General features: G+C 42.6%; 1 protein-coding gene across 3 annotated transcripts in view; it reads right to left on the reverse strand.

Annotated features, from left to right (window-relative positions):
- Positions 1-20,487, reverse strand: part of LOC122943330 (UPF0462 protein C4orf33 homolog) — a 158,558-nt gene that overhangs the window by 77,963 nt on the left and 60,108 nt on the right. For all 3 annotated transcript variants that reach the window (XM_044300991.1, XM_044301007.1, XM_044300998.1), the window contains one exon: positions 8,874-9,054. In XM_044300991.1, the coding sequence (XP_044156926.1) occupies positions 8,874-9,054 (181 nt within the window). The remainder of the gene's footprint in view (positions 1-8,873; positions 9,055-20,487) is intronic.

Below are 20,487 nucleotides of genomic sequence, written 5' to 3' on the forward strand. Positions count from 1 at the left end.
CAGTGAGCTTCGTGGTGTTGCAGTCGAGCAAAGAAAGAGGAGGTTTCCAGAGGGTGGTGCCCTTATATACTGGAATGTGGGGGTGGGACCGGTTGCTATGGTTTTTTCTTCATGATTGTACTGTTCATTCTTTGCTGCTATGGTGGACAGTAAAGAGAGTTAATGCAATACTCGCCTCCGTGTCTTTAATAAAATCATGACTTTACGTCATAGAATAGGAAAATCATGTAATTGTCTGCTTGAAAACAAGGCCACAATAGTGTCTGAAGCCCAATCACAGCCTTACATATAGTCTTCAGAAATGTCCATACTGATGCATATTAACATCTAATGGCATACTTTGCAAACATAATAACCGAGACTATAAATATAACACCAAGCTCATTTGAGGTGCTATGTCATCGTGTGAGATTACTACACTGCTTGCGTAGGTTGTTGCTCTTTCAGTACTCTAATCATACATTCTGTGAGGGTGAGCAGAAGCAGAATACCTTGTGAATATTCATGAGGCAGCATTCTGATTAATGCTGATTAAATTAAACAGAACCATGTAAGATATTTAAAGGAAATAATGCTCTTCACAGTGCAAAATATATTGTATCATTAATAAGGGTTTCTACTAAAACATGCAGAAACATCATTTTGCTGACATATGGTCTTAGAAGAGCATCTGTCAGTGTTTAACACTTATAATCAATGTTATCTCTTTTTTTTTCTAGAGAGAATATTAACCCCTTCCCGCCCAGCGCTGTACATGTACAGCCCGACATGACTTGGCATCCAGCGCCATACATGTACAGTGCTTTGATCAGGTGGATGCAGGAGCTGCGCCCACTCAATCAGCAGCAGGGGCCCGGCTGTTCCCGACAGCTGGACCCCTGCTATATCTTCCAGCATCGGTGTATACACCGATGCCAGCACATTATCCCCTTGTATGCCGCTGTCAATGCTGACCACAGCATGTAAGGGTTTTGCAGAAGGAGGGAGCTCATTCTCTCCCCCATCAGGGCCTAATTGATGCTATAGAAGCCCAATGCCTTATAGAGGCATCACAGCCTGCCAGCTACGGAAGCCTATGAGACCCAGTCCCCAAGCTAGGTCTTATAGGCACTCTGTCACTGTATTACACTGTCAATGCATTACAATTACACAGTCAATGCATTAGGATACATAATGTATTGTACTGCATTGTAGAGGGGATCAGACCCCTAAAGGTTGAAGTCTCATAGTTGGCCAAAAAAAAAAAAGTTAAAAAAGTAAAAAAAAAAAAGTGTTTTACTTAATTAAAAAAATAAGTTTCAAGTAAAAAAAAAAAAGCCCCTTTCCCATAACCAAGTCATATAAAATTGTAAAAAAATTGTAAAAAAATATAAAAATAGACCTGCTCTATAAAAATATCACATCTACCTTAGATGAATGCTGTAGAAAAAGATAAAAATAAAAACTGTGCCATTTTTGGTCACCTTGCCTCACAAAAATCATGTCATACTAAGCGATCAAAAAGACGTATGTACGCCAAATTGGTACTAACGAACGAGCCCCTATATAAGACAATCGCCATAAAAATTTAAAAAATAAGGCTTTCAGAAAATGGCAACATGCCTTTACTGTGTAATGATCTATCCTCTGGATAGATCATCAGCTTCTAATCGGCGGGGGTCCGACACCCGGGACCCCCGCCGATCAGCTGTTTGAGAAGGCAGCGGCGCTCCAGCAGCGCCGCGGCCTTCTCACTGTTTACCGCCGGGCCGCCCGCCCACTGACGTCACGACTTGTATCAACTAGAGTGGGCGCGGCTAAGCTCCATTCAAGTGAACAGAGCTTAGCCGCGCACACTCTAGTTGATACTAGTCGTGACGTCAGTGGGCGGGCGGCCCGGCGGTAAACAGTGAGAAGGCAGCGAGCGCCGCTGCCTTCTCAAACAGCTGATCGGCGGGGGTCCTGGGTGTCGGACCCCGGCCGATCAGAAGCTGATGATCTATCCAGAGGATAGATCATCAGTTAAATGAAAGTGCAGAACCCCTTTAACAAAAAAAAACATATTAGGTATCGCCACGTTCATAACGGCTGGCTCTAAAAAAATATCATATCATCAGGTGAAAGCTGTAAAAAGAAATAAATAAAAACAATGTCAGAACAGTTATCTTTTGTCAGCTCACAAAAACTGTAATATCTAGCAATCAAAAAGTTGTATGTACCCCAAAATTAAACCATACCCCAATTAAATCATAGCTTTCAGAAAATGACGATCAAAAAACATGATTTTTCTTTACAAAAATAATTTGTGTAAAAAGAGGTATAATGTTAAAACAAACTATATAAAATTGTCTCTCTAATCATACCGACCAGCAGAATAAAAATAACTTGTCATTTTTCCAGTACGATGTACGCTGCAATAACAAAACCCAAAACGCAATGGCAGAATTGCTGCATTTCTTTATCCTGCTTCCCAAAAAGCAAAATAAAAAGTGATCAAAAAGTTGTATGTACCGCAAAATAGAACAAATGATGATGGCAACTCATCCTGCATAAAAATAAGTCATCACACAGGACAGCAGGACAACCGTGGATACACCACTCAGGTAGCGGCAGTTGGAGTTGGTATTGACGGCCACGTGGGATGCCACGGCCGGGCTGACAACCCTCTGCCTAGAAGATCATTTTACTTATAACAATGTCACTGCACTGAAATATTATAACAGGTACCTAGCAGAATCGGGCAAATCTATGTTCGAAAGCTACAATAGGCTTCAATAAGTGCGAATATTACTACAATTGAAAGATTGTAACAACATTGAAATAAGTGCGAATACTACACTTATCCATTGAACATCACTATATTGAAATAGAGTGATAGTATCCAGCTGAAGTTTACTCACCAATTGGGACATTACAAAAGCTAGCTATCTAAGATTATTTATCACCACAGAAGAATAGAAATTATTATACAGGAGAACACTAACCTATAGGAGAAGTCATTGGACTATTTGTGTTACTACAGGAGAAGTTATTGGACTATTTGTATCACTACTATATATTTTTCATCTATATTTTTTATCCACTTTCTCTGATCATCTATCAAGAATATCAACACCAATTAACTCACTTGCACTAGGATCAATTTGTCAAATAGAATTGAATACTTTATTCCAATATTTTATATTTCATATATTTATATTCATAATTAAACTTTTCTCCTTTTTTACTTTTTCCCTTTTTTATTTGATTTAAATTATAGCACATGCACTTTTTTGCACGGATTGCATCAGTATAATCAAGTTCACATCAATTTTTATGTCTGTGTGGGAACTCAATTAAGTCTTTGTATACGCTATTTTACATCATATCTTTTATATATATTTTGTTTTAAAAAAGACTATTTATATACTTTTTTAACCAATAAATATCAGTTTCTGCATAAAATCGGATGAGGAGTGCTCGTCTGTACATTATATCTCTGATTCAAATATTGACGTTTGTTTTGCCGTTAACCTTTGAGGTGTTGCAGAAAAAAATCTGCAAAACAATGAAATTTTACCTCCATTTTTCTTTAATTTTTGTGGAACACTTGGGGGGGGGGGGGGGGGGTGTACCTGCACATACTCACTTTATCCAATCAGTGCTGCCAATTTTAGACTGTGCAGGTACATGCCCCCAACTGGTTACCTCCCCTCTGTACCCTTACTGAAGGCTAATAGCAGTTCATTCATGACTTCTAGTAGAAATAAGAAAGGAATGGCCCAACATAGAGCCATACGAATAGATGCTCCAGAATTGTTATTACATGGGGAATGCATGAAGCTGAATTAACCCTTAGGATACTGGAGGTTTTTTTGTTTTTGCGTTTTCATTTTTCTGCAGTTTTGATGCGTTTTTCACTTGCAGGAAAAAAAAAAAGGAAGATTTACAAACATCTGCTAGCAACCATCAGATGCAATGCGTTTTTCACTGAAGCCCCATAGAAGTGATTGGGCTGCATGAAAACCGCTGAATATAGAACAGGCTGCAATTCTCACGCAACGCAGAAATAATGTGTGGAAATGAATGGATCAGGATTCAGTGCGGGTGTTATGTGTTCACGTCACGCATTGTACCTGCGCAAAAAACTTGCTCGTGTGAAAGGGGCCTAACACCTCTGCCAATCATCGGTTACTGAGTAGCATTGGCAGAGCAAGCTGGCACTGGAACTACATAGATCCATTTACTGTGTAGTGGACGGAGCTTGTTAATGCAGTGCTTTTTCCACTGAAGTGAATGGGAGCATTACTGCAGCTACTTAGTAACAGCTGATCGGCAGGGGTGTGATGTTTCTGATCCCTGCCAATCAGATATTGATAACCTATCCTGAGTATAGGCCGTCAATGTTAAAATCCTGAGATACCCATTTAAAATAACATCTGTGCGCAATGTCTAGGAATAATAATAAAAAAAAAAAAAACACTTAAAAACAAAGTTTATAATCTATATCACATAAAAAGCCAATAGGAGCAGGACTGTAGTAATTAGCATCTGCCACTGCAATATTGATGGTTTAGTGCAGTTCCGGCCCCAGATCCAGAGATGGAGCTACACCCAAACAACTGACTGGTGTCGGACCTCTGCAGATCAGCTGCAGATGATGGCCTTTCCTGAGGATAGGCCATTACTTAGTAGAGGCTGGACAACCCTTTTAAATTTAAAGGAGAATTCAGATCACACTTTAGCTCTCCACTGAGTCTTCCACCAAGAAATACCTTTGACTACCCAAAAACAGTACTGAAATGTAGTCATCAGCATATCCTCTTAACTTAATGAGAGTCAGAGTACAGATGTAGCAGAGTTATGGTACTTTCACACTAGCGTTATTCTTTTCCGCATGGGCGCAATGCGTGATGCGAACACATTGCGCCCGCACTGAATCCGGACCCATTCATTTCAATGGGTCTCTGTACATGAGCGTTGTTTTTCACGCATCACTTATGCATTGCGCGAAAATCACAGCATGTTGTATAGTCAGCGTTTTTTTTTCACGCAGCCCTGGCTCCACAGAAGTAAATAGGTCTGCGTGAAAATGCGTTTTTAACTGATGGTTGCTAAGAGATGTTGTTTATAAACCTTCCGTTTTTTATCACCCGCGTGAAAAACGCATCAAAATGCATTGCATCCATGCAGAAAAAACTGAACAACTGAACGCAATCGCAGACAAAACTGACTGAACTTGCTTGCAAAATGGTGCGAGTTTTCCTGAACGCACCCAGACCTAATCCGTCACGCTCGTGTGCAATTGGCCTAACTCAACCCCCTGGCCTCTCTGGTCAGAGTGAATGGTCTGACTGAGAAAGTCAAGAGAGACCGTTAAAAGGGTTGTCAGAGTTATGAAAAAAAATAATATAGCACTGAAAATATGATATATAACTGAGCTAAGCAAGTTTTAGGCAAAAAATATATATATATTTCCTCATTTCCCTGGTTCTTTTCTGGCCCTTTGTTTACATGCAATAAAAACAATCCCTGCCCCTCCCCCTGCACTGCTAATGGAGTGAATATAAGTGCTGCCCTGAGTGACATGTCTGCCTGCTGGGAGACTCTGCAGCATGTTGTATGTGTAGGACTACAAGTCCTAGCTGTATAATGACACTGCTAAGGGAGTGACTACAAGAGCTGCCCTGAGTGACATGTCTGCCTGCTGGGAGACTCTGCAGCATGTTGTATGTGTAGGACTACAAGTCCCAGCTGTATAATGACACTGCTAAGGGAGTGAATATAAGAGCTGCCCTGAGTGACATGTCTGCCTGCTGGGAGGCTCTGCAGCATGTTGTATGTGTAGGACTACAAGTCCCAGCTGTATAATGACACTGCTAAGAGAGTGAATACGAGAGCTGCCCTGAGTGACATGTCTGCCTGCTGGGAGGCTCTGCAGCATGTTGTATGTGTAGGACTACAAGTCCCAGCTGTATAATGACACTGCTAAGGGAGTAGATACAAGAGCTGCCCTGAGTGACATGTCTGTCTGCTTGGAGACTCTGCAGCATGTTGTATGTTAAGAACTACAAGTTCCAGCTGTATAATGACACTGCTAAGGGAGTAGATACAAGAGCTGCCCTGAGTGACATGTCTGTCTGCTGGGAGACTCTGCAGCATGTTGTATGTGTAGGACTACAAGTCCCAGCTGTATAATGACACTGCTAAGGGAGTGACTACAAAAGCTGCCCTGAGTGCTGGGAGACTCTGCAGCATGTTGTATGTGTAGGACTACAAGTCCTAGCTGTATAATGACACTGCTAAGGGAGTGAATACGAGAGCTTCCCTGAGTGACATGTCTACCTGCTGGGAGACTCTGCAGCATGTTGTATGTGTAGGACTACAAGTCCCAGCTGTATAATGACACTGCTAAGGGAGTGACTACAAGAGCTGCCCTGAGTGACATGTCTGCCTGCTGGGAGACTCTGCAGCATGTTGTATGTGTAGGACTACAAGTCCCAGCTGTATAATGACACTGCTAAGAGAGTGAATACGAGAGCTGCCCTGAGTGACATGTCTGCCTGCTGGGAGGCTCTGCAGCATGTTGTATGTGTAGGACTACAAGTCCCAGCTGTATAATGACACTGCTAAGGGAGTAGATACAAGAGCTGCCCTGAGTGACATGTCTGTCTGCTTGGAGACTCTGCAGCATGTTGTATGTGTAGGACTACAAGTCCCAGCTATATAATGACACTGCTAAGGGAGTGGATACAAGAGCTGCCCTGAGTGCTGGGAGAATCAACAGCAACTTGTAAGTGTAGAACTATAAGTCCCAGCTGTATAATGACACTGCTAATACACAGGATCTTCCCCCTACCTTCTTGTGCAATGCTCTCTCTAGTATGTCAGCTCCAGTGCCCAGCATTGTCTCCTCACTGCTGCAGCTAGCCAGTCTGTGCAGCTGAAGGGGTTAAAAATCCTAGCAGAGAGTAGACGGCAGTGAAGGGGGGGGGGGGGGGGGCGTGGCCAGCACAGTGACCTTTCGTTTACAGGCTTGTAAACGACCTTTATCAGAGCAGGGAGAGAAGCTGACATCACAGGTCATGTGACCCTCAGTGAAATCTGAGAAACCAGCCACTGGAGATAAAGTGAGTTAATTGGAAAGCTGTTACATTTGCTTAGTTAGGAACATAGAAGAACAAAAAAAACTCGGATAACCCCTTTAAGAGCCAGGACAAGGAGTAGAATGCATGGAGTAACTTCCAAAAATGATATGTAGAAAACCATTTAACAGTTTTTTTTATTAAAAAAATAAAATACATAGACTAATGACATATAGACTAATAGTTAATTAAAAGAACTTTGATGCTATGGCGGTCTGGAATCCCTCAAAAGGTCCCAAGCTGCGATAGCAACTGATCATAATGCCCCCTCTGTCTACCCAACCTTTTAGGTGCAGCGGTTGCTATTGACCACAGCATCTGAGGGATTTGATAACAACAAACTCCTTAGTCACCTCCAGCATCACCTACCATTGGCTGCGAATAAGGAGCTTTATTATTGGCTGTACTGGGCATCAGCATTATTGTTGTGCCAGTGAGAGCGCTTTTCAGTGCAAAGAAAGTGTCACATGTACAAATATGGATGAGCCTGACTGCATGCATTATTGCGATCTCTGCTCCACTACTTCTTGTTAACCTTCTCCTGAGCCACTCTAGTGATCTGAGGTCACAGTTCAGTGCTTTTTATACAAAACGTCATTTATACCTAAATGACAGCCATATACAGCCATGTCAGTGTGAGATGAGGAGCTACAGGCACATAGGTTAGGGTAGGTTAAGAAAAGAGAAAAAAAAAAGACAGAGAAAACCCACTGAGCTCTGAACTTGCAGCTACACAAGCATGCAAGAGAAAGAAGGCCGTCAAAATCTTCAGGTACATACATACACACCTAATAGAGAGTATACACACAACAAAGGAGTATTTACATTTTTTTTAAAGTTGATGGTACCGAAAACACAGTTATAATGTGAGAGGCAATTTCTTACTTCACAGTACCATTACTCATGCCAGTACTGACAAATGAAATGACTGTATGAAAACTAAATGTTCCTTAATAGCATCTCTTCTGTGAGGTTTTCAAACTCAGTGGAATGAACAGGTTTTACAGAAGATACAGTAGGTATCCATCTTTCTAGTTGATGGTCATTCTGTTTCTTCTCTGTGCCATGTATGTAGTCTACTAAACGGTTTTATTGCTCAAAACTAGTTTACAAGAGGGAAAGACAACATATTGATGCTATGAGATAACTGCAAGATCAAGCAGTCACTAACCCTGGGTTCAGACCTGAGCGTTCTGAAACGAGCGCTCTGTATGCGCGATTGTACGGGCGTTTACAATCGCGCATACAGAGACAGGCATGCACACATTGTCGCGCGTTCCCGAATATCTATGTGCGGGAACGCGCGACAAACGCCCAAAAAAAAGCTCAAGCACTTGTTTGAGCGTCGGGCGTTTTACAGCGCGATCGTACGCGCTGTAAAACGCCCAGGTGAGAACCATTCCCATAGGGAATCATTGGTTCTTGCCTGTTGTGCGTTTTACAGCGCGTAGGAACGCGCTGTAAAACGCTCAGGTCTGAACCCAGGGTAAGGGTATGTTCAGATGGGGCAGATATGCTGCAGATTGTTCCATCTGGGTCTTGTGCAGATGATCTGTAATGTGGATTTTACATCCACAGGATCTCACTTTATGTTGCAGATTTTATCCTTTGTATGGCATAGAGGGAAATCCACAGTAAAATTCACTGACTCACAGTCATTTTTTTGCCCAAATCATATCCCATATGGACATACCGTTACACTGTAGTCCCTGTGAACAGACTCATGTGTAAACCAAATGAGCTATAAAAATAGATTTCATACATACAAACCTTCATAGTCCCAAAGTGCATGGAAGGGTTCTCCTGCTGGGCCTAAGGGTGCAGAAGGGTCATTGAAAAAAGGAGCAGACACATCCATCTGCAAGCCTTCAGCAGCTGGTTTCAAACAGATTGTCACTGGCTCATGTGTTGTGGGGACGCTGTTCCATTCGTGTTGAATTATAAATTCCATCTAAAAGAAGAAAAACATAAATGGTGCATCACAAAACTGTGCTAAAAACATTCAGAAATCATTTCTAAAAACATGGCAGCAATTGCAGGTATACAAAGTAGATACACGAGGGATGCTGTGGCTGATAAATGCAGTAAGAAGCACTACACTTATCAGAATGGTTACATAACTAAGGATTTTCCATTTTGTCCTCCATGACACCTTTACAGTGAGATGACCGTCCTCCGCTTCCTCCTCAATGTTAAAAGGATGTAATCAAATAAGAGGTGCGCATTTGGCAATCTCTGAGTTTTCTGTATCTGATCCACTTCCATCCATCTCTACATGTAGAGAACGTAAGTTGTTAGTTTGGATTCTTCCTCATTTGTTTCAGACTCGGGTTCTGAAGACCTTTCTCAGGGTCTTGATTTTGACTTTGAGGATTCTTCAGGTTCAGACTGAATACAAAAGATATTTATTCTCTTCTGGTAATATTCAGGAGTTAGTCAAGGCTATGAGGGCGACTAAAAAAAGGGGTTGTCTCACTTCAGCAAATAGCATTTATTATATAGATGACGTTAATACAAGCCACTTGCTAATGTGTTGTGATTATCCATATTGATTCCTCTGCTGGCTGGATTAATTTTTCCATCACATTATACACTGCTCATTTCCATGGTTACAGACCACCCTACAATCCAGCAGCAGTGGTCGTGCTTGCAAATTATAGGAAAAAGGACTAGCCTATGTGAGCCCCCACAGTTCTGGCCACCAGAGAGCAGCCAGAACTACAGACCCTTATCGTTACAGCCAGAAGAGCTTTATGGTTAAAATCCTGGTCAGGTGATGTCAGTGCTAAACTTAAGTTGTGTGGTCTTCCCTTTCATGGTGGTCTGCTATTTGAGCAGGATTTAGAAAAGATTCTGGAGAAAGTTACCTAGAATCCCTGGATTGTAACTATTATAAGAAAGTGTTACCGCATTTATTTATATCTTCCACCACCCTCTTTGGTTTTCAGGATCACTCCTGTTCAGTAGTCCCAGGTACTACTGCAGGTTTTGAAAAAATACATTTTGGATTTATTATCTCTGAATGTAATCACCCCGATCCCAATGTGTCCACAATGTTTCTAGTCAAAATGCCAAATGGGTCTTACTGTCTGATAATAAATCTAAAATGTCTCAACAAATTCATAAGATACGAGAGATTCAAAACAATCAATAAAGCGTACCATAAACCTGTTGATGGCCTTGAAGATCTAACAAGACGCCTATTATCATGTGCTCATTTGTCAGAAGGACCAGAATAGCAGTATATCTGATGGGAGTGTTGCATCACTTTCAATTATAGGCCCCTTCTTTTGGCATCACTTCTGCTCCAAATATCATGGGGGAGGTGGCACTAACTTTCTGATTGTGGGCAGTTTGGTCAGAGCCCTGGAAAGGTGTTTTTCAGACATGTCAGCTTCTATACAGTTTAGGTCGTATAGTAAATTGGGAAGAGTTTAATTCCTTTCCATCTCAGAGAATGAGATTTCTAGGGATTCTCTGAGATCTGGATGTCAAAAGAGTTTTCTCAAAAGTGTTGGTACAGGTGGGAGATTTACTTGCCCGTGCTTATTGTTGAATTTGAAAAGCCATGTCTCTTGTAAGCACCTTAACCTCCTGTATTCCAGCTGATAGGTGAGGTCAGTTTCATTTTCGGGTCCTTCAATGAGCAGCAGTAGCAAATTGGTACAAAAATCGGAAATCATTAGAAGACAAGTTTATCATTTCCCCGATAGTGATGCATTCCCTGGCGGCCGTCTCCAAGTCATCCAAGATGGGTGCCCTGGGTATTCAAAGATCTTCAGGTGATCACTACAGAAAGTCAGTGGGGTTGGGGAGCTGTCGTAAGATCAGATCCATATGTTCTCAAATCTGAGAGAGCTCTCAACAGTTTGGGAAGCATCGCGAGATTTCGGCGCTCCAGCTCTGTGACGTCAGCCAGCAAGGAGGAGATTCGGAGGACGCGGGGCGGTGCTGGGCTCCTTTCCGCTGGACTCATCTCCGGATACAGGACACATATGAGGTTCATTTGCATATGGATCAAAACGTTTTTTTAACACAATAAAAGCGCAGAGAGCTCTGGGGACTGGGTATTGCAGATGTGCTAGCGGCCATCTAGCAGCCCATGTCCCCAGCTCTATGCACAAAATCCCGGTGACAGGTTCCCTTTAATCAGTTATCAGTGAAAGGCTAGGTTAACCATGGGCGTTGCGTTCCCTGTAACAGCGGAACACAACACAATGGAAAGTATAAGTATTGCCGCTCCTTAACTGTGCATTGCGTGCCATATAGTAAAGCATATGAAAAGCCTGCTTCTTCACGGTCACTGAACGTGTTCGTTTTGCGGTAACATGACGCACTGCATGCATTGGCCTTTATTCTTACAGTAGAGAAGTAATTAAAGGGAATCTGTCACCTGCTTTTAGCATTTTAAGCTTTCAACATTGCCATGTTCAATAAAGTACCTTATTTCCTGCAGTGGTCTTCTTACTGTACTTTGTTTTGTCATTTTGATAAAAAAAAAGCTATTTTTCTGATTTGCTAATGAAGCTCCAAGGGGCGTTTTTTTCCTCTCTGGAGCCCAGTGATACCCCCCTGCAGTGCCCAGCCCGCCTTAATTTGAAGCCCAAGAACGCCTCCTGATCCTGAAATAACCTCCCACAGCTCCGGAAAACGGTTCCGCCCCCTCACCACGTCATCTTCTACCTTCACGAAATGCCCCGTTCTTTCTGTCGGTCGCCAGAAATCTTGCGCAGGCACAGTACCGCCTGCGCGATCATCAAGCTCCTGAGGGCAGCAGCCTCAAAAGTCTCACTGGGCATGCGCCGAGCCCAGTGATGTAATCTGAGCGCAGTTGCCTCAAGAGCTTGATGATCATGCAGGCGCAGGCGGTACTGCGCCTGCGCGAGATTTCTGGTGGCCAACAGGAAGAAGAACGGGGTATTTCTTGAAGGTTGAAGATGACGTGGCGAGGGGGCGGAACCGTTTGCCGGGGCTGTGGGAGGGTATTTCAGGATCAGGAGGCGTTCTTGGCCTTCAATTAAGGCAGGCTGGGCACTGCAGGGGGGGGGGCGTCACTGGGCTATAGAGAGGAAAAAAACGCCCATCTGGGCACCTTGGAGCTTCATTAGCAAATCAGAAAAATAGCTTCTTTTTTTTTTTTATCAAAATGACAAAACAAAATACAGTAAGAAGACCACTGCAGGAAATAAGGTACTTTATTGAACATGGCAATGTTGAAAGCTTAAAATGCTAAAAGCAGGTGACAGATTCCCTTTAATTATAACGTTTTGTGAATTGGGACATTTAAACTTGCTTTTTTTTTATTTTTTATTCCAATTTAAATTTAGTAGGAGTCGGAGTATTTTTGCAGACTCCGACTCCAGGTACCCAAAATTGCCTCCGAGTCCGACTCCACAGCCCGGCATGAGGCCGAACATTTCTCTAACCTGCTGATTCCTGACCAGGATTCCCTGGAACCTGGTCAGGAGTTCCTCAGAAGACAGCAGCGGTGGAGTTGTCACTTTTACAAATGAGATGGCAAACTCAGTCTACAGAGAAATGCTTGTCATGAGCACAGGCAAAGCATTCAACGTATCTGAAGATTTACCCTACCCTATACCAAATGGCAGGAGGGGTTCCCTGGAGGTAAAACATTTTCAGTGGTTTCCCCACAGTTATGAATCAGAGCTCTGAAGAATCATTGCTGGAAGGTTTCATTCATATCTGCACTGTTATTTCCTTTGTTACGGTCAGAACAATGTAAGTGCCGTATGCTTATCTTAAAGGGAATGTGTCACCTGTATTTTTTTGCCAGTTAAAACCAGATAGTGACACGTATCCTTTTTTTAATCTGTGTGAATTAATTGAAGATTTTCCAAACATGACTATGGGGAGAATCATTTTGTTTAAGCTATTATTAAAGGTTTTGTCCCATGATGACAACGTATCCCCTATCTACAGGACACAACAGACTAGAGGAACTCTATGGTAGGCATGGTCTGTGACTTGTACATTGTACATGGAAGGAGTGGACAGTTGTGTTATCACCTATTGTGAATGATGGATCCTGTGTTATCTATATCTAGCTGTTACCTGTTATTGTTATCCTGCCTATGATGATCATGTGATGACTGCTGAAAAGTGATTTGTACAGAATAGTAAGTGGTGCCTATTATTAGGCTTTGTGGCCAATGCCAAAAGTGCAGGATTTTAGGATTTAAAAAAATAGACATGGAAAATCAAAATGAGAATCACCAAAAATATGCTTAACATACAGTAAACACTTTGGGCCACATTTATTAAGACCGACGTTTTAGACGCTGGTCTGAGTAAGCCCTATACCTGGCAGAGGATCTGTCGGCCTCTACCTAATTTCAGCGGATCCTCCACCACTAAATGTAAGACAGCTTCCTAGCTGTCTTCCATTCAGACCATTTTCTATGCCTAAAACCTACCGACCTGTCCCCTTCCCCGATCACTTTTCTAGACATAGCGTATTATTAGCGTATACGGTCGTGTACTAGGTCTTTTTCTGATAACACATTCTCTTTACTGGACACAGACTGCATCTGATGGACCCCCGCTGAATGTAAACAGGCTTGGCTTTTTACCGGACGAAATAACATTGTGTGTTGCACTATTTTGTCTGCCATTTATAACTAAATCTGTGCTAGGAGCTTGTAATGGAACCTGATAATGGTCCACAATCACAAGAGTCAATGTCCACTCTACGTTACAACTATTCAGCAGTCTAGTAAGTACATAACCATTCTCCATAGTCTCTGGGTTCCTTTTCATTTTACCATTCCAATACACTGTGAGCCCAAGCCAGGTGAGGAGGCCACAAAGAGTTAAGGTATAATGAAAAGATGTGCACCTGTTAAACCCACACCTGATTTTGGCTTACAAACACTGATGGAAATCACTGATCAAACACTGTTATGCGGTCTGCAAAACACGGATACTGGCCATGTGTACTTTGTGGAACGGAAGGGGCGACCCCCTAATAGAACTGTCCTAACCTTGTCTGTATTGCAGACAATAATAGGACATGTTCTTTTTTTGCAGAACAGCCAAGCACACGGAGTCATTTCCGGCAAATGGGCCGCAAAAAAAAAAGGAATGGACACAGAAAACAAATATGTTTGCGTGCATGAGCCTCTGATAGTTTATAAAAAAAAGAGCTGACATATGATGAAATGCAACTTTACCGATACAGTAAAATCTCCTATTAAAAATATGATCCTAAGGGCAATAAAAATATTTAATAAAACTGACAGGTCCTCCGAGTCGCTGAGCAGGTTTGTCCATGCTAAACTGATCCCAGAAGTAGGTAGGGGCTGGGGAGAGAAGTACAAGAATACCTTTTGTGAAGCATTTATTATCAGCAGTAGTCTAAATACGAATAAATTATTCTGCCAAATTGTGCTCCTGGAAGTGTCCAAGACGGAGCTTCAGCCCCAAACCTCTGAGTGACAGCTGTAGCATCCAACCAGGAGTCAAATATAGCTGTCACTCAGAGGAGAGAGGAGGGGCTGTGAATCAGCTTAATGCACCACCTCTTGGGGCTCATTCACATTGGGATCTGAGCTGAGGTATGATTGTGGGTCTGAACTGACGATTGATTGAGGGTCTTATCAACATTAGGGGTCTGATAGGGGCTGTGAGCTGAAATGATATTAACAATGGGGGTCTGATTAGTGGTCTGATTTGAGGTCTAATAAAAAATATATTTTTCTTATTGTCCTCTAAAACCTAGGTGCGTCTTATGGGTTGGTGCATCTTAAAGGGCGAGAAATACTTTAGGTCTACACAATGTCTATACACATAAAGGCATGCACCGATTAGGAAGTGGTACCCAAGACATATTTTGCACCTTACTCCAGGAGATTCAAGCTGTAGCATATCATGTTGTGAGAAGCAACATTTATATATATATATATATATATATATATAGATGTGAAAAATGGCGGCACTGACTGCTACACGGGAAAAATAGGGTGCACGTTCCAGGGGAATCGACTCCTTACCCCAATCAATGGATCCAGAAAAAGGACGGCACTCCGGTCTTGATAAAGTAAAAGTGGTTTTAATCAACCTTGCGGTACAACGTTTCGGCTCAGTATTGGAGCCGAAACGTTGTACCGCAAGGTTGATTAAAACCACTTTTACTTTATCAAGACCGGAGTGCCGTCCTTTTTCTGGATCTATATATATATATATAAAAAAAGAAGGACGTATATATATATGTATGTATATGTGTATGTTCCGCAATCACTCAAAAACGCAACCATCGATTTCAACTAAACTTGGTATACACATCCCTTCCTACCTAGAAAGAAATCTTGTGGGGGTCACAGCTCTCTAGGACGTACTACAGTCATGTGAAAAAATTAGGACACCCTTTGAAAGCATGTGGTTTTTTGTAACATTTTTAATAAAAGGTTATTTCATCTCCGTTTCAACAATACAGAGAGATTAAAGTAATCCAACTAAACAAAGAAAACTGAAGAAAAGTCTTTTCAAGATCTTCTGTAAATGTCATTCTACAAAAATGCCTATTCTAACTGAGGAAAAAGATAGGACACCCTTGCCCCTAATAGCGAGTGTTAGCTCCTTTGGCTGAAATAACTGCAGTGAGACGGTTCTTGTAGCCATCTACCAGTCTTCGACATCGGTCTGAGGAAATTTTACCCCACTCCTCAATGCAGAACTTTTTCAGCTGTGAGATGTTTGAGGGGTTTCTTGCACGTACAGCCCTTTTCAAGTCACCCCACAGCATCTCAATGGGATTCAAATCTGGACTTTGACTTGGCCATTCCAGGACTCTCCATTTCTTCTTTTTCAGCCAATCTTTGGTTGATTTACTAGTATGTTTTGGGTCATTGTCATGTTGCATGGTCCAGTTCCGCTTCAGCTTTAATTTTCTAACTGATGGTCTCACATGTTCTTCAAGCACCTTCTGATACACAGTAGAATTCATCGTGGATTCTATGATGGTGAGCTGACCAGGTCCTGCTGCAGCAAAGCAGCCCCAAACCATGACACTTCCACCTCCATGCTTCACAGTTGGTATGAGGTTCTTTTCTTGGAATGCTGTGTTTGGTTTACGCCAAACATGTCCTCTGCTGTTGTGTCCAAATAATTCAATTTTGGACTCATCTGTCCAAAGAACATTATTCCAGAAGTCCTGGTCTTTGTCAACTTTATCTCTGGCAAATGTCAGTCTGGCCTCGATGTTTCTCTTGGAAAGCAAAGGTTTCCTCCTTGCACACCTCCCATGCAAGTTAAACTTGTACAGTCTCTTTCTGATTGTAGAGGCATGTACTTCTACATCAACAGTAGCCAGAGCCTGCTGTAGTTCTCGAGATGACACTTTAGGGTTTTTGGAGACCTCTTTTAGCATCTTGCGGTCTGCTCTTGGGGTGAACTTGCTGGGGCGACCAGTCCTGGGCATGTTGGCAGTTGTTTTGAAAGCCCTCCACTTGTAGACTATCTTCCGGACAGTGGAATGGCTGATTTCAAAATCTTTTGAGATCTTTTTAAATCCCTTCCCAGACTCATAGGCTGCTACAATCTTTTTTCTGAAGTCCTCTGACAGCTCTTTTGCTCTCACCATGGTGCTCACTCTCACTTCAACAGTCAGGAGCACACCAAACTAAATGTCTGAGGTTTAAATAGGGCAAGCCTCATTCAACATGCAGAGTAACGATCTACTAATTATGTGCACCTGGTGTGATATACCTGTGTGAGATCTGAGCCAATTTAAGAGGGAATACATGTGAGGGTGTCCTATCTTTTTCCTCAGTTAGAATAGGCATTTTTGTAGAATGACATTTACAGAAGATCTTGAAAAGACTTTTCTTCAGTTTTCTTTGTTTAGTTGGATTACTTTAATCTCTCTGTATTGTTGAAACGGAGATGAAATAACCTTTTATTAAAAATGTTACAAAAAACCACATGCTTTCAAAGGGTGTCCTAATTTTTTCACATGACTGTATTCCTGAGATATTCCCCAAAAATGACCTGCATTAGCCAATACAAGCCTGCAATCTTTCTCTTCATATCCCAACTGCCATACACACGGTCACATGTCCCTTATCAGCCAATAGAAGCTCGCAGGCCTAAAGTCTCCACATACACACAGGTGGTTTCCATAACAACCCAGCCATTTTTCTTCACTGCTGTAGGTCAGCTTTAGGCTAGGGCTACAAGACAATAAGACGCATGACACATAGGGCACAACTACACTGCTACATGTGTCGCACAGCAATTTTTATAATGATAGTCTATGGTGTTGCACTGCGACATATGACATGCTGCGACGAGACAGTCGCAGAAAGGATTTTTTTGCAACTGTCGTGTCACAGTATGTCACATGTTTCAGTGCGACACCATAGCCTATCATTATAAAAAATGTTGAGACAAAATGTCGAGCGACACATGTCGTCGTGTAGCCCTAGCATTAAAGAAGCAGGGCGCTGTGGAGGTCACTGTTAAAGGGGCAGGCACTGTGGAGGTCACTGTTAAAGGGGCAGGCACTGTGGAGGTCACTGTTAAGGGAGCAGACTGCTGTGGAGGTCACTGTTAAAGGGGCGGACACTGTGGAGGTCACTGTTAAGTGGGGGGGGGCACTATTAAAGGGGCAACTGCTGTGGAGGTCACTGTTAAGGCAGCAGGGTACTTTGAGGTCATTGTTAAGGGGGCAGGCCCCTGAGGAGGTCACTGTCAAGGGAGTGGGGTACTGTGAAACTCACTGTTAAAGGGGCGGGATGCTGTGAAAGTCAAAGTTAAGGGGATGGGCTGCTGTGGAGGTCCCAATTTAAAATGGTGGGTCACTGTGGGTGAGTCAGTGTTAAGGGATGGGGGACCGTGGAGTTCACTGTTAAAGGGGCGGGGTGCTGTAGAGATAACTGTTATGGGGGATATTGTCACACAAACATTAAATGAAATAGATGAAATATACCCGCTGGGTCCTCCTGCTAATATATATATATTTACACACACACACACACACTCACCTAAAGAATTATTAGGAACACCTGTTCTATTTCTCATTAATGCGATTATCTAGTCAACCAAACACATGGCAGTTGCTTCAATGCATGTAGGGTTGTGGTCCTGGTCAAGACAATCTCCTGAACTCCAAACTGAATGTCAGAATGGGAAAGAAAGGTAGGCTACAATAGCAGAAGACCCCACCGGGTACCACTCATCTCCACTACAAATAGGAAAAAGAGGCTACAATTTGCACAAGCTCACCAAAATTGGACTGTTGAAGACTGGAAAAATGTTGCCTGGTCTGATGAGTCTCGATTTCTGGTGAGACATTCAAATGGTAATTTAAATGTATCCATCATGCCTTGTTACCACTGTGCAGGCTGGTGGTGGTGGTGTAATGGTGTGGGGGATGTTTTCTGGGCACACTTTAGGCCCCTTAGTGCCAATTGGCCATCGTTTAAATGCCACGGGCTACCTGAGCATTGTTTCTGACCATATCCATCCCTTCATGACCACCATGTACCCATCCTCTGATGGCTACTTCCAGCAGAATAATGCACCATGTCACAAAGCTCGAATCATTTCAAATTGGTTTCTTGAACATGACAATGAGTTTACTGTACTAAAATGGCCCTCACAGTCACCAGATCTCAACCCAATAGAGCATCTTTGGGATGTGGTGGAACGGGAGCTTCGTGCCCTGGATGTGCATCCCTCAAATCTCCATCAACTGCAAGATGCTATCCTATCAATATGGGCCAACATTTCTAAAGAATGCTATCAGCACCTTGTTGAATCAATGCCACGTAGAATTAAGGCAGTTCTGAAGGCAAAAGGGGGTCCAACACCTTATTAGTATGGTGTTCCTAATAATTCTTTAGGTGAGCGTATATATATATATATATATATTAGGAATCGACCGATATAGATTTTTTTTAGAACCGATACCGATAACCTGTGAATTTTCAGGCCGGCACCCGCCTCCTGTTTTTGTATTAAAATTATCATTGGTTGCACAGTAGCCAGGCACCTGGTATGCTGGCTGCTTGACTCTGGGGAGGACACTCAGGAGGAGGAGGCTGCTGCCGTTCGCCAAGCACACTAGCTGAGACGACGCAGCAGTAAACCCTCCCCTGTCCCTCCTCCTGCTTTAATATTAGCCAGATATTCATTGGTGGCAGTGGTGCGGGCAGCTTCAGAGCCCGCTCATTTTATTGGTCTCTGCGGCGGTCACGTCATAGGAGGGAGGGATTCCCTCCCTCCTTCTCCATTGACTCTGGCCACTGAACACGGTGGCGCATGTTTTCTCATAAGTGAGCAGCGCTGGAAGCAGGTTAGATGCCAATACCGATAACTTTAAAAATCTTTGGTAAATACGGTAAATCAGTCGATCCCTAATATATATATATATGTACATATATATATATTATATATATATATATATATATTCTATCCTGTTCTGCATTTTTTTTTACCATCACCAGGCTTGCATACACATGATTTCTGCTAACTATATAAAACACAACTATTTTGTGCTATTCGAAAGTTGTACTTATCAGTTCATTTCAATCCCAAGCTACATCTGTCCTGACAGGTGTCAGTAAGCTTCAACTGCCCCTTGACAAACATTGACGCCGAAGAAGTATAAGGCTTTTCTGAAAGCAAATGTTACAGAATGAAAAGTGACAAAGTGCCCTCTTAAAAGAGCCCATCAGCAAATTTCCAACCTGCAGCAAATCCACTGAAACCTACCGGATTTCTGAACTATTCAACAAATCAATCACCTTAACCCATTTTCTTTTACTGTTCAGCTTTTATTCATTGAAAAAAATATAAAAAGGTACAGTACTACGCAAAAGTCAGGCAGGTGCAGAAAGATACTGCAAAGTAAGAATGTTTTCAAAAACATAAGTGCTAATAGTTTATCTTTAAAGGGAGTCTGTCAGCACATTTACCCCTTTTTAACAGTTCCCATAGCGCTGTAGCCGCAACACAGATGATTAAAACTGTACCTTTATATGCTTTTGTGGACTTGTAAAACTGCCAAACAGAACTTTGATGCATATGTAAATGAGGGGTCGCAAGTGCCCAGGGGCGGCGTCCACCGCGTTGGTGCTCAGCGGCTAACGGTGCGAAAACTGTAGAAAGGAGGCGGTCCATCGGCGCAGGAGAAGAGGAGGAAAGTCAAGCGAGCAGCTGTCACTGCAGACACAGAGACCCAAGAGAGGTAAATTTATCTGTTTGATCCGTTAGCCGACGCATACACATAAGCTACTGAGATGCCGTGCGCATGCCCCGGCCAAGGGAGTCAGCGCACAGGCGCGAGATCTCGCTGAGGGGGAGAGAAAACAGATGAGCGGGCAGAGGAAGAGGCTGGGCGGGGATAAGAGCCGAAGAGGCAGAG

Source organism: Bufo gargarizans, chromosome 1 (genome assembly GCF_014858855.1).
Source record: "Bufo gargarizans isolate SCDJY-AF-19 chromosome 1, ASM1485885v1, whole genome shotgun sequence".
In the NCBI taxonomy this organism is placed as follows: domain Eukaryota; kingdom Metazoa; phylum Chordata; class Amphibia; order Anura; family Bufonidae; genus Bufo; species Bufo gargarizans.